A 15,440-nucleotide genomic window follows, 5' to 3' on the forward strand; every position below is an offset into this window, starting at 1 on the left:
TGCAGCTAATCCAAATTGGCTGCAGTTGGTGGTACAAACGATTGATCTTCACAAAGCTTCACAAGAAAAACCTACTGGTGTAAGGTCGGGGGAATGCGGTGGCCATTCTTCGGGTGCCCCTCTACCAATTCGTCTGTTAGGTAATGAGAAGGTGTTCTGTCTTGCTGAAAATGTAAGTGTCCATCATTGTCTATTGTAGTATTAGGTACCCTTGTAGCATATCCAGATACACACCACCAGTAGACTTCAAATACTTTCCATACACTTTCTTCTTGCTTATGGTGGCAAAAATGTTAGTCTTTGGGGTACTGTGAACGTGTTCTATGATGGTGTGGATTTTCGCCTCCCCAAATTCTGCGGTTGGGAGTGTTTACTTGTCCACTTACATGAAAAGTGCACTCATCACTGAAAACGATTCATGTCTAAAAAGTCATTTGTCCTATCATACTGATCAGTTCTCTACAGAAATCCTGGCGTATCTTCGTACCGTTTTTCTTCAAATGTACGAGGGTAAATTTGTAGGGCCTTAAATGTAGACATCATCTTAAAACACACCATGCAATCACATATGGAATTCCAATTTGACAAGATGCTAATCTGGTTGACTTTCTAGGACTTCTCTGGAGACTTTCCAGAACTTTTTTTCCACAACAGCATCGGCAGCACATGGCCTTCCTGTTGACCTTGCATGATACACAGAACAGCCTGTTTCCACAAAATTCTTGTGCCACATGTAAATTGTGTGCCTACTAGGAAGTTCTTTGCTGTACTGCTTGCAGAAATTCCTCTGAAGTTGTGTTGCAGACTTTGTTTTCTCAAACCACACAATGTACTCACTCTGCACCATAAAAAAGTCATCATTTTCAAATGATGTGACGTATCATACCATCTAGTGTTGTCATTTGGTAATAAAGTTATGTGACCAAAAATTGATGTTTCACTAAAGTATGACACTCGCTCAGCTTTTGTATGTCTTCAGTTCTGCAAAGTTGTATACACCCTTTTGAAACACCTTGTAGCGTACCAATTTCTTTGGCTTTCATAGATCATGAAAAAACCTTTGACTCAGTAGACATGTAAAATGCTTAAAGCAAAAAAAAAGGAATAGATGATATTTATATTAACTCATGTATACAAGAAGTTCATCAGTACTAAATTTAAATGGAAAAGAGGAGTCAAACAGGAGACTATCTCACCAAAATTATTCGCTACAGTTCTTGAATATGCTATGAGAAAAGAGACTGAATATTGATGGAGAATACTTAAGCAATATTCAATTTGCTGATGATATCATTCTAATAGCAGCATTACCCAAAGAACTAGAACACATGATTATTGAATTAAATGAAGTAAGCCTAGAAATAAATTTGGATAAACAAAAATAAGGTATAGTGGAAATACTTAAGAATGAAAACGAATTGAAATAAATCAAAGACAAGTTGAAATAGTGAATTCATACAAACATCTAGGACAAATCATTACAATCAACCATAAACTGGATAATGAAATTTCAGGATGGAAAGTTTTTAACCATTACAGAGAGATATTTAAAAGCAATTTATCAAACTGCCTAAAGAGAAAGATCTACAACCAGTGTGTACTCCCAACAATGACCTATGGTAGTGAAATGTGAGTCTGACTAAAAAAAACACTTAGAGAAACTGGGTAGGATGTGTTTAGAATGTCTGACAATAGATAGAAAGAACAACAGACTAGACACCAAGAACTGATTACTGGAAACAAGGAAGACCAGTTGTAAGATGGGACAATGAAATAACAAGATGTTGTGGACATTTATGGTGGAGAGATGCACAAGATTGGTTAAAATGGAAAAAGCTTGGAAAGTCATTCGTCCAGCTGCGGAATGAAGAAAGCTCTTGATGATGATGTGTGTGTATATTCCAGATGATGACTTTAATATGAAAATCAAAATGTTAGGAGATTAAAGTTATTATTCTTAACATTGTAGCCTGGAATTTATTATAAGGAATGCTTCACCATGTAACATTAAAAGTAAAATGGATATTTTTGTTTGCCTTTAATTGCAAAATACAAAGAATCATTTGCCCAGTCAAATTATTAATGATTGTTTGCTAGCATTAATATTTGGACTAGATATACTTTTAAAAAATTTAGATATGTTGTAATGGAAAGAAGAGTAAAGAGTGCCATTTTGTTCTAATAATTATGCATTGAAGAAATCAACACAGTACAAACTTTGACAAAATTCACTTTATAATGAAACTAAGTTTATAATACAGTCATTTAAACTGAATTCTTACAAATAAATAAGTCATTTAAATAATTAATCATACATAACTGCAATTAATGCACAATCATCTCTTTTAACACTAAAACAAAAATATAAAGAAGTGAGCCAATTATATACATATAATATATGTACAGTAGAAGTTCACAATTACAAACACCTGATAGTATAGACTTTTTTGAGCAAAAGTTGAGGAACTTTTGTTCTAGCATAAATTTTAAGATTTCACAAAGGAATCCAGAAACTATCTTTTTGGTACTGTATTTCATACCAGATAGATCTCCAATCAAAATTATTCACTTAGAATGGTGTACTTTATTCATGCACATTTTGATACTGCCAATTCAGTTTACTTTTATATTTAAATTATGTTTACAATGCTTTAGGTCAGTGGGAATCCTGTTTTTTATTATATGCCAGCAACAGAAAAGGTGTGGTGTGTCATACAATAAACAAAATCTTTAAGTTCTTATTTTGGAGTATATTGCATGCTGAGATATTCAAAACTGAAATAGAAATCAATTTTTGCTAAAAATAGTGCATGCATATATGTGTGTGTGTGTGTGTGTAGAAAGTATTTTACCTTGGGTATAATAAATGTATGTAAAACCAGGTTTTAAATAGCTTGGTATCTTTAACATATATATATATATATATATAAGGAGAAATATTTAACATTTTATAAGAAATGAAATAATTACAATAAAAATCAGTTTTCTTAAAAAAATTAATGTTTATATTTAATAGAAGTAATAAATGAGTGTTGAATAACAAATACTGTATTTAAATAATATAAACTAAAAATAGTAATTTCCTATTTTCATTCTCTATCATGAATCATGCCAGAAATAGAAAGTACTGTTTGTTGGATTTTAATATAGCATTCTCTTTTCTTTTAGATCAGTTAGTTTGGGGGGGGGGGGGATGTAGCATTCTAAATCTCAGTTTTAACAGTAGCACTATATGCAGTTTAATTATCCATTGGATGCTGTGTTTTAAACCTCTAGTGCAAGGCCTTGGCTAGGCTTTTCCTTTAAGCCTATTTTTATGTTCTGCATTTTAAAAATGCAATGTTACAATTTATTTGTAAAACAACAAATGTGTGTGTGTGTGTGGTGTGTGTGTGTATATTATTTATTTTTTTTTTTTTCCCTCCAGAGATTTATGATATACACAAAAATAGCACTGACTATTTAAAAAAAACTTTGGAATTTTTATTAACAGAGTATAGTGCTCCACAATCAAACATTAATAATGACTTTCTTTTCTTATATTTTCAGTACAATTGAAAATATTTTATTAAAAAAATGTTATTTTGTGCTCAACATGTATTGACCTGGAAACAGTTTTAAAATGGAAGATACAGAGAATCTGATTAAAGATGCAAAGCAATTAATCGTGTTTAGTCCTTTATCCAGGTGTATGCAAACAAAGTATCTTCACAAATAGGCTCCTAGAATAGAGACTAGTAACTTCATGCTAATTGCCTTAGTATCCTATAATGCAAAGCACATTGTATTTTGCATTATAGGATACTAAGGCAATTAACGTGAAGTTACTAGTCTCTTTCTATTCAAGGAGCCTATTTGTGAAGATACTTTGTTTGCATACACCTGGATAAAGGACTAAACAAGATTATAATTTCTTTACATCTTTAATTTATAACCAAGTTAAAAAAAAAACTTGCAATCAACAGTTGAACATTCAGCAGTGGGTGACCAAAGTGATGTCCAACCTATAAAATTATGCATATGAGGACTTTGAAGGTGACATTCCCTCAAAATTTAAAAGAGGGAGGAGAGGAGAGACATGTTGGGAAGTGGCTCTTACAGTATAAACACAGGCGATATTTTAGTTTGTGGCAGGAGGGAGAACTCCGGTCATTCCCAGTGACTGAATAATTATGGGTGTGGCTAGGAAGCACATAAAGTGCAGTGTCTTCTCATAGTGATGAGAAGACACTGCACTTTACGTGCTTACTTATGGGTGTTGTAAGTGCATCTCTAGGCACTGTGTAAAAAAATGCCTTCCCTTGATGAGCCTGACTCCCTGGAGAAGTCCACATAATAAATAAATAAATAGCACAGTAATTGTAAAGAACAGATATATCTATCACATGGTACTTATTTCTTGTCTTCTATTTCAACTTAAGGACAAGTACATTTTGTTCCTTGACCTGGTATTCTGTTTTTAGTAGCACATAGAACAGTGTTCTAGTCTATTGCAAATATCCTGAATCTTTTCTGACAACCTTCCAAGTCTGCTTCTGCATGAATACTATATGTTCATGCAAATAGTATTCATGCATCACCCATTATCACCAAAATTAGATTAATCTAATCAAGTTAATCTACTTGACATTTTTAAATGCAGCATACACGTTAAATTTGTTTATAGATTAGAAATATGTTATGTATGCATCGGTATTTCTTAAGCCTATTTTGTTATCAGTTCTTCTCCAAAAAAAATACAAGTAAATAAATAAATAAATAATCAGGTTTTGCCCAAATGTTAAAATACATACTAAGATTGGTGTAAAAATAATGCATGACTATGTAACTCACACCAATGAATGGGGAGGAGAACACTAATGCTTCATTTGGTATTTGATTTAAACTTTACTTAGCTTGCACAATATACTTGTAGATGACACTGAGTAGCCCTACTATTACTTTGCATATGCAGACCATAATGCATAGCAAATTTTCCAAATTAAAATATCATTATTATATAGAATTATTGGGACAGACCTTATAGAATGATGGGCCAGGAGTTGATGCCAAAGATATGATAGATGTTGGCAGTGTAAATATCTTCCATATGCATGTATTGTTGTATTAATACATTTATAGCATAAATAAATTTTTTCATACACTTCATTTATTGAAAAACATACTTAATATTGTATATTAAAATACTAAGTGATGATGCATTTTTGCCAAGTTGTTATGCATTTATGTGCTTTTTTTAAAAAATACAAGTAATTTTTTTTAGTGGTATTGTTTATTTCTGCTCTTATACCATTTTCTAAAGCAGCCAAAGCATCTCCTAGCAAATCCTCTAACAGATACATACAGCATTTATGTTTATCTGGGAAACATCTTCAAGAACCAACAAACTGAAAAACTATTTCTTATATATATTCAACTGGTAGACATTGTGTGAATATATAAGTGAAAAGAGAAGATATATTTATAGAAAATGAAAATTCTACTCAGGTTCAGTATGCAAAAATGCACTACATGCAAATAAGTATTATGCAGTTAACCCAACAAATTTGTAAAAGAAACCAAAAAAAAAAAAACCCTCTTAATTTACTTTTTTATAGGAATAGTGTTATGGTCTGTACCTGAAAACAAATTAATAACATATTACTAAGTGAAATGGTCTTAAAATTACAGTAAACCCTCGATTTAAAATTAACACCCTGTTAATTTTAAAATGCTTTTAACCAAGATTTGCTTATAATTAAATTAACAGGTTATTTTTTGTTATTAATTTCCTGTTATTTTTAACAAATTTTGGCAAATAGGCCATTTATTTGCCAAAATTGGAAAAACACTAGTAATTTAGCCAACATAAATGAGTCGCCGCTCATAAAACATGTTCGGCGGATGATTAGCACGTGATCACGCCAATCGCATTGTAATTGGTTCCTTTGTCACGTGGCAGTTTTCACATGTGCTTATATACACTAGCTAGTTGTAAATATTCTTCGTGTGCAAACTTTTGTCTGCTTTGCTTTTGAAAATATTTTTATCGAAATTCCTGTAAGAATTTATAAAAATATATATTTTTGGTATAGTAACAAAATATTTTAACATTTCAGAGTTTATATAGTGAAAAACAATTCAAAATGAATAGGCTCCTTTTGTTGGTTACTTTGACTATACTAAACTTGCAAATCTTATATATTAAATGGCTTTAAACTAATCAGAGGTATAATCTTATATCAAGAAGAATATACTTACGAAGTATGCAAATATTTCAATTTTAATTGTATAAAAAAATATTCAGTCAAAAATTTGAAAGGTAGATAACTAACAAGCATGCAGCTTTCAATGTTTTGCAACACAAACTGTATAACTCCCCCCCTCCCTTTTAAAAAAAATTTCTCTTCCTGTTTCTTACAGGAAGAGAAGAGTGTACAGGACCTGGAACCATGTGAATTTATGAAAGTGGCTATCTGAAGGCAAACAACACAGAGTAACTGTGGATATTTTATTATTATAGTGAACTCTCACTATAGCAAATACTATTATAACAAACTATTGCTTTTGAATAATTTGTTCTAGTGAACAAACTATTCAAATATAACAAACTACTCCTGAGGTCTCTACGACTTTTCCATAGTAAAACTCATAGGGACCTCAAGGAGAAGCTTGTCATGATGGATAGTTTGATCAGCTCGATTCCAGTAATTTCTAGGATTCATTGCATGAGTCTCTTTCTAACTTTCCTAAAACACCTTAAATTGATTTACCATTCCTTTCAACAATCCAATTCCACACATTAGCTCATCAGAAGAACTTTTTTTGTGACTCCCAAATATTGCAACCTATAATACACTGGTGCTGTGGGCAAGTGAGGGATTTTTGTTTATTTATTTACATAATCTGGTAACCTAGTCTAGAGACCAAACATGGAACTTTTTCATGGCTTAGAAGCCTGATCCCTCATTTTTCTCTTATATTGGAAGATTTCTCAAGTATTTTTATAATATCCTTTCACTAACTTATATATCATATTCACTTTTGTTTTCAGCTTATATATAAAGATCTGCAATCCATATTCCCTCCTAGTCATCATCATACCAACATTCTGCATTTCTGATATCTTGGGTGATCTAAGATATCAAAAATGCAGAACCTTCTTCACTTTTTTTCCCTTCCCAAAATTCAGGCAACCAAACCTTTGCAAAGTAGCTTGGATGTGTGATAAGAATCACATTTAAGCTGCTAAAAATCCTTTCATCCATCAAAATCATTCCAAACATCTACAAACACTATTCCCCATTCTCAACTCACATCATGTCCATCAGGCAGTCAATCTAATGATGGTATGCTGTTTTCACTACTTCCAACAATTCCTTCAAGTATGCTTTGCAGTAAGCTGTCTCTGCTAATATTTTTTCTTTTGCTTTCTCTTTTTCTAGTTTTCATAGCCTTGATCATTTCAAATTGAGTGCATTGGGAAAGTTTTGGTACTTTTTTTTTGTCAGAATTTCTGATTGTAAAACCTTCGCATCTTCTTCTCACATTTTTTGTATAATTTTTTCCCCCCATATTACACTCAGTCATTTTGCCTTTAACTTACATTTCATTGGATTATTTCTTTGAAAATATTTTGTGACTATTTCTTGCCACATTTCTGTTATAATCTATTTCACATGTCTTCTTTAATCCTTTTCCATATCATATTCACTCTTATTCATTTGCAGCCATGCTACCTGACATTCATAAATCAGCTTTTTCACAGAAAATTTCATTTTCTGTGAAAAATAAGTTTCATCTGAAACTCTTTACTTAACAGTCTTAACATGTGCCATCAACAGCACGTGTGTTATTCTAACAAAATATGATTAAGAGGCCTAAGTAAAGCTACAAAGGTTGAAAACTGTATGCTTGTATGTCAGTTCTAATTTGAAATTAGCAAAAGATAATTTTACACACAAACACACACACATTATACTTTCAAAAGAGTTTTTCCTAGAAATCTATAATCTCTACTAACTGAATTGCAACAAAGATTAATGAAGTTTATAAAAGATAAGTATATATTTTCAGTGTAGTAGTATAATAGCCTAACAGATGAATAAATCTCCTAAAAAAAAAGTTTCAAAAAGACCTAATTCATCATCTTCCTAAGAAAGAAAGATATGACATTCATCTTTTCTTTTTTTAATAGTGGACACAATTCAGGTAATTGAAGCCAAGAACTTTTAAGTTCATAACTAAAAATCATTTTTGAACCATCACATCAAACAATTGTTTACTTTACAACACAGCTACATTGAAAAAAATTAGGAAAAATCTTGAATGAATCATATTTCTCAAGGGATCAGGGGAAGCCGATTGCTTTCTTTAAATTAACTTTTCCTATTATATACCAACATGATGTCAACTTATAACAAAAATTTGATAGCACATTTTTGTCACTCTGACAGCTTTTATTGTCAAAAGGACAAGAAATCATCACTTTGGCAAGTCCACTCTACTCTTAGAAACCTCCTTAATTACTGTAGCAAAAAGAATTATTTCAAGATTGGTAATTATCCTCTTGTGTATATCTGAATTCTTTCAATGATATAACAGAATCTTTACAGTCAGTTACCAACATTATGACATTTCTCATAGCGCTTTTAAGAATGAAACATTACTTAGAGCAAAACGGAATATAGTTATCTACTCATATTTTACAGTAAAGTGAGCAATGCTAACTGAAACACTTCTACAAGATTTCTCTCACACACACACACACACATATATATTTTTTTTTAATGAGATTCCAAACATTTGAAAGTTCTCTTTTAAATCCATACCAATTAACATGTGGGCATGTATATGCACACAGTATATTTTAGAATAGGATTCCAAATATATTAGAGATGATAAAAGGTACACACAACACAGCTAGTAATCTCAAATAATGGGATAGTCTTCTGAGTGTGAAATAATGATATGGTCCATAAAATGCCCATCCTGAAAATAAAACAGAATAAAATACATGTAAAAAAAGACTAGACAATTCATAGAGGCAGGCTCCATAGATCCCAACACCTTTAAGGAAGCCTCTTGAAATTATGGGAATAACAAGTCCGCATTCATCAACCAGTTGACACCTTTTATAATTTCATATTTAATCATTTCTGATGAAAGAACATTATTTTATCTTCTCATGCACATCTGATGCCCTCCTTTAAATAACACCTTTCTTTTTTATTTTTGTTAAAATATATATTTAGTACTTTTCCCTCATAAACACTTCAGCTGATAAAAATTTAAGGCAAGCACAAATGCAAGCATCCAGCATTCGAACTTGACCACAGAAACTGTATTGGAGATATCTAAGATGTTTTTCTCTTCAGCGTCTGATAGTTTCTCATTTCGACTTGGACACTCAAACCAAAGATGATTGGCATCTCCAGGCATGTTGTCATGAACACGCATTTTGAGATCATTAAATTTCCAAAATTGTTTTCCTTTAAAAAAGTATGTCTGACCTGAAATAAATGAATAACAATAAACATATTACTATTTTAATAATCTTTATTAAGAAAAGATCAAGCCTAAATGAAATTAAATAATTTATATAGTACTTATGAAAAAAAAAAAAAACAGAAATGACCATTAACAAGTGATTGCTTCTAGCTTTTTAAACTGCTTCAAAGTGGTTGTAGTTCTAATAAATTTCATAAGTGAGAGATTAAAGTAGGAATTTTCTTGTACTGCCTGAATATTCCATATGTTCAATAATTTCAAGAATGTGCTGACCAGTACATGTCTTGGCTTATTTCATGTTCTCTGAACCAATTCATCTTTTTGATGCCATGGATAGGGGTATTATTCTGAATGAGCCCATCACTTGTGGGGTGTTCTCATAGCATTCTTATTAATAGGACACATGTGATTGAGCAAGATTTGCACATCTTTTACAAGGTTACGTGATCAAGTGGATTGTAGCATGTCATCTTCTGTTGGGGGGGGGGCATCACCTGCAACAATTGATTATGGTTTTATAATGATGAAACTGCAGTTTACTATATACTTTATACAGTGGTGGTAGTCTCTGAACTATGATCATTGTGGATCAGCAGGAATTTCAGTTTCTTGGACCATAGTATTTTCTACCATCAGTGGTGTACTGCTGCTGCCACCACTATTTCCTTCCTATGAATGATTAGGAGTTTCCCAATAGGGGCATAGCATTAATATTCTATTTATGCAGAGATGCCAGTGAATAAGTTTTACTGATGAAATGTGACATTGCACACATACTTGCAACCATCAAAACAAAATCGGGCATCATTTGCATTCTTAAAAAGAGCTATATCAGCTCTGATGAAAATAAAAATGCTAAAAAGCAAATTACAGATAATACTCAGTTATGCATGTTTTAAGAATGGATGCAACAACAACAAGAAAATTAACACAATTCTAAACTGAAATACACATAATGACTATGATAAAAGCATGCCATACCACAAAAGGGAATATATAATATATAAGCAGAATTCTATGTAAATATATGACTTGTCCATGATATTAAAAAGTTTATTCACCTCCTCCAATGATCCCCTCTTTCCATCTCAGCCAGAGTTTACCAACTTACATGTAACTAACCATTAATATAGACAACACACACACACAATACAAATAAAACACAATCAACATAAATGACACATCAAATTCATTTATGAATCTGATGTGTCAATTGCCCCAACCTCCTCAACAAAACCAATGGACTGAAAATTTTCAAGAATATGTATTGCCCACAGCCTTTATGGTTTCCACATATTTATTCCTGGCATCTGACTCTGATCCAAGATCATCAAAAGTTCTCTAATATATCCATAAAATAATTTATGGATATATAATAAGCAGTCAAGGAAGTCATCAATAAAAGTAGGACTCTAGAATTTTGCAACAAATTTTGTATTCATATATTCAAAACATTTTCCAACTGTTGAAGGTAATAGGGCTCTAGGCAGTTCATTAACTCACCTAAATAGTGTATGTAATTATAATTCCTCCCTACACACACAGTAGAGTCAAAGCTAGAATCAACAGCTGTTTAGAATAATTAACTATATACAGTCATACCCAGACATGTGAATCCGGAGTTACGCGGTTTCTTATATGTACGAATTCCCATCCTGCTTCACACCTCACCACTAGTCGTATCTTTCAGGCGCCGGCCTCATTCACCAATATCGCACATGCTGTGAACAAGCACTGACGTGTTTTGCGTGGTCTCCATTCATGCAAGGTTTGTAGACAACAAAAATCGTGTGATTGTTTAAAGTTACATTCTTGATAAAAAATTTTATCACATAAAAAATAATAATGTCATCCAAAAGAAGCAAGTCCGATTCTTCTACAGCTAGCAATAAAAGAAAAACATTGACTTTTGGAAACAAAACTCAACATTATTAAAGATTTTGAAGACAGAATGAAAATTTGTGAACTAACAAAGAAGTTCGATACACAGGAACCCACAGTAAAAACAATCATAAAAGAAAGGTTTACAGATTTTGGAGGACATAGATTCTAACGAGGAACGAATTGTAGCCACAAGGAATAAAAAAATCATTAGCTTGCTATGAAGAAATTTTGCCGTCCGATGAATCTATTAGATTTTATGAAACCATCGACATCGAAATAACTTTCTTTTTTTTTTTTATGTACGAAAACTACAATTATGATTATATTTCTTAAAAAATATAGGTGTTTTGTAAACCTTTGGTCCCAATTCTATGTTTGTATATATAAATTACATGCAATTTTTATACCCCGAGTTACACGAATTCGACTTACATGCTTTTTGTTGGTCCCACCAACCGCATCACTTCGGGGTTTTACTGTATTAGTAGCAAGAATGATTTAACTTATGTTTTTGTATATATGCTGTGAATGACATTGATGTGCACGGTGAATCATCAAGTAGTGTTTCCAAATTCCTGACATTTTGGAACCTTCGGGAATCGAGAACGGGAAATCCTATTTCTTGAGAATTCCCGAAATAATCTTTTTTATTTAATTTTTGTTGATCATCTGTAATAATGGCTATAACAGTAAATGTTAATAAACAGAAAAGCCGTAGAGAAGGTGAGGCAACCAGGGTTCGTTGCCTTGGTGCAGTCTTTCAGAGGTTTTGAGACACTCCTATATGTAAAAGGGATAATGCTGGGTATAGAAACGCCATTTATATACTAATGCCAGGAGTATCCAGAATAAGGGAGAAGAATTGGTGGTGCGGATAGCATTAGCCTGGCCAAAAATTATTGGGATCACTGAGACGTGGTTGACAGAAGAGGATATAATAACAGGAATAGAAGTCGCTGGGTACAGCATTTTTCAGCAGAATAGGAATGGAAAGCATGGTGGTGGAGTACTGGTTATGATAAGTGATGACCTATGTCCTCTAAGAGTGGAGACTTTAGAAGGCAGTGAGACTAATGATTTTGAGAGCATATGGCGTGAGGTAGAGGTGGGCAAGACAGGATATTTAGGGGGTGTTGCTACAGACACAGGAGTACAGAGGGTTGGGATGAGGAAATGTTTAGACAGTTGAGTTTGGCAAGTGCAAGAAGAATGATTGTTATGGGAGATTTTAACTACAGCAGTATAAATTGGAGAGAGGAAGATGCATGTAGCAATAGGGGAATGAAATTTCTAGAATTCTTGAGGGACAAATGTCTTAGGCAACATGTAATAGAGGGAAGAAGAGGTTCAAGAGTTTTAGATTTGGTTATAGCATCAGAAGAGTTGATAATAACTGAGATGACATCTCTCCCACCAGTTAGAGAGCGAGTGACCATATGGCTTTGACTTGGAAAATGAATAGACATGCAGGAGTATCAAAGAGAAGGGAACGTACGTGGAATTATAAGACAGGCGATTATAATAGTCTAAGACATCAACTTGGGGAAGTTTCATGGAGGGAGGAATTGGAAGGCTTTTCATTAGTGCATGGGAAATTATGAAAGAATATTTGTTAGCAGCAATGGTAAGTTGTATACCACGAGTGAACAAGTGGACACAATTTGGAGTAAAGTGGATGACAAACAATATTAAACAGGAATTGCATGTGAAAAAGATGCTGTGGAAGAGATATAAGGAGACAGGAGAAGAGAAGATGCATGAAGAGTATAAGACAGAGCCCAGAAGAGTGACTAGTATAGTAAGGAAGACGAAACTGGAATATGAGAGGAGATTGGCCCTAAGATCCAAAGAAAATCCTAGGGAATTTTTTAGATGTGTGGCCAGTAGGAGGAGAAATAACTATGGAAGAATGATATTGTGGGATCAAAATGGGAATAGAGTGACTGATGCAGCGGACATAGTAGAATTGTTCAATGAACACTTTATTGGGGTATTTCATCGTGGAGGAGTCAGTTTTAATGCTAGAGCGATAGGGCAGGTTCAAGGTTTAGAGGTACAGGCAGAGAGAGTGTTTCAAATACTTAGTACTCTGGATGTTAGTAAAGCTGTGGGACTGGATGGTATTTCCCCACGAGTTTTGAGAGAATGTGCCAGGGAACTGACAGTGTCTTTGACCTGGCTTTTCAATGAAAGTCTGGCTGCTGGAAAGGTGCCCATGGAATGGAAGGAAGGTAAGATAGTGCCATTGCATAATGGTGATAGCAGACTGCAAGTGTCTAATTATAGACCAGTTTGTGTGTCATCAGTAGTTAGTAAGATCTTGGAGAAAGTAGTGTAGGACCGTATACAACATTAGGCAGATGAGGGTAATGTTATCTGTGACAGTCAAAATGGATTTGGGAAGGGGTGCTCTTGTTTTAGCAATATGCTAGCCTTTTATGATAAAGTTACAAGGGCATTAGATGAGGGAAAGGCATATACTGCCATTTTCTTAACAGCGAAGGCATTTGACAGGGTGCTACATGATAAGCTGATATTTAAGTTGCTGCACATGGGTCTGGATGGATTGGTCAACTGGATTCAGGATTGGCAGTCCGATAGGTATCAGAGAGTTGTGTATGTTGGGGCAGTTTCAAGGAAGCAGAGGGTTACAAGTGTGGTCCCACAGGGTTCAGTACTGGAACCTATATTGTTTAACCTTTATATCGGTGACATTGTCAGTGGATTGCAAGGGGATATTCAGTTGTTTGCAGATGATGTGAAGCTGGGAAGGATTATTAGTAATAGTGCAGATGCGGCAGCCCTGCAAGATTTGAATAAGCTAGATAGATGGGCAAATGAATGGGGGTGTCAGTTTAATGCAGCAGAATGTAAGGTCTTGAGGGTTGGGAAACAGTGATGGGACACTGCACTGCACTACTCTATGGGAGGAGTTATACTGGAGGAAGTAGGGGAGACGAGATCTGGGGTTGATGATTGATAGAAACCTGAAATTTAGGGGACAAATTGCAAAAGTGGTGAAGGTAACACAGAGGATTGCTGCAATAATGAGAAGGACACTGACCTGCAGAGATAAAACAGTTATCATTCCATTGTATAAGACCCTGATCAGACCATACCTGGACTATTGTTCTCAGATTTGGTCCTCAGGATTTGAAGGGGATAAATTAAATGTGGAAAGGGTACAAAGATGGTTTCAGGACTGTATAATGATAGTTATGAGGATCAGCTGGGGGAATGTGGATAGAAGGAGAGGTGATATGATTGGGACTTTTAAACTGTTGAGGTGTGGTTGCAGGATTGGCACTGGGGAGTTCTTTCGCTTGGTTGAACAACGGGAAGGAGTGATGACAAGAGGCCATCCCTGGAAGTTACGAAAGGAAACTGTGAGCAAGAGAGTGAGGAGTGGTTTCTTTGTTTGGAGCGTCGTTGAACCATTTGAATGCATTGCCTAATGGAGTGGTGAGAGCGAGAACGGTCAATGAGTTTAAGGAGTGGTATGATAGACTTTGTGTTTCTTAGGGGGGACTTCCCCTCGATGAGTCTTGATAGACTTTTTGTTTCTTAGGAAGGACCTCCCACGATGAGTCTTTTGACTCCATGGAGGCCTGAGTAATAATAATAAAAGGTAAGCAAAAAATGAGTAAATGAAATTTCCTAAATGGAGGTCGACCGGAATTTCATGACTAGTGCATCTCTTGCCCTGAGCGCTAAACACTGGTCACTATGGTATAATTTTGGCTAGGTTTCTGTTATATATCAGGTTTTTTCAAAATATAAATGTAATTAATGCAAACTTTATTTAACCAAACCTTATAGTATACAGTGATTATAGAGAAACCTGTGGAGAATTCATGACTAAGTTTAACACGTGAACCACAGTAGTAGGTTTTTTTATTACGTAAATATTTCGTCCTAGGTATCTTAGGACATCATCAGTACAGTAAGGCAATACTATGAATGACAAAAGAAAGGGCGCATATGTACAAAGGAATCCAAATTGCGTGCAGTGGCACGTTGTGGCCTGAACTTAAATTAAATTAAAATGAACTAAATTACTTAAATTA

The 15,440-nt window shown here is 34.0% G+C and overlaps 1 protein-coding gene across 1 annotated transcript in view; it reads right to left on the bottom strand.

Annotated features, from left to right (window-relative positions):
* Positions 1-2,214: 2,214 nt before the first annotated feature.
* Positions 2,215-15,440, bottom strand: part of LOC150095787 (matrix metalloproteinase-2-like) — a 172,217-nt gene continuing 158,991 nt past the window's right edge. Inside the window, exon 8 of the mRNA XM_090409774.1 lies at positions 2,215-9,491. Coding sequence (XP_090265900.1) covers positions 9,244-9,491 — 248 coding nt within the window. The 3' untranslated portion in view covers positions 2,215-9,243. The remainder of the gene's footprint in view (positions 9,492-15,440) is intronic.

Source organism: Typopeltis vanoorti, chromosome 20 (genome assembly GCF_054136105.1).
Source record: "Typopeltis vanoorti isolate ZY-2024b chromosome 20, IOZ_Tvanoo_1.0, whole genome shotgun sequence".
NCBI lineage: Eukaryota > Metazoa > Arthropoda > Arachnida > Uropygi > Thelyphonidae > Typopeltis > Typopeltis vanoorti.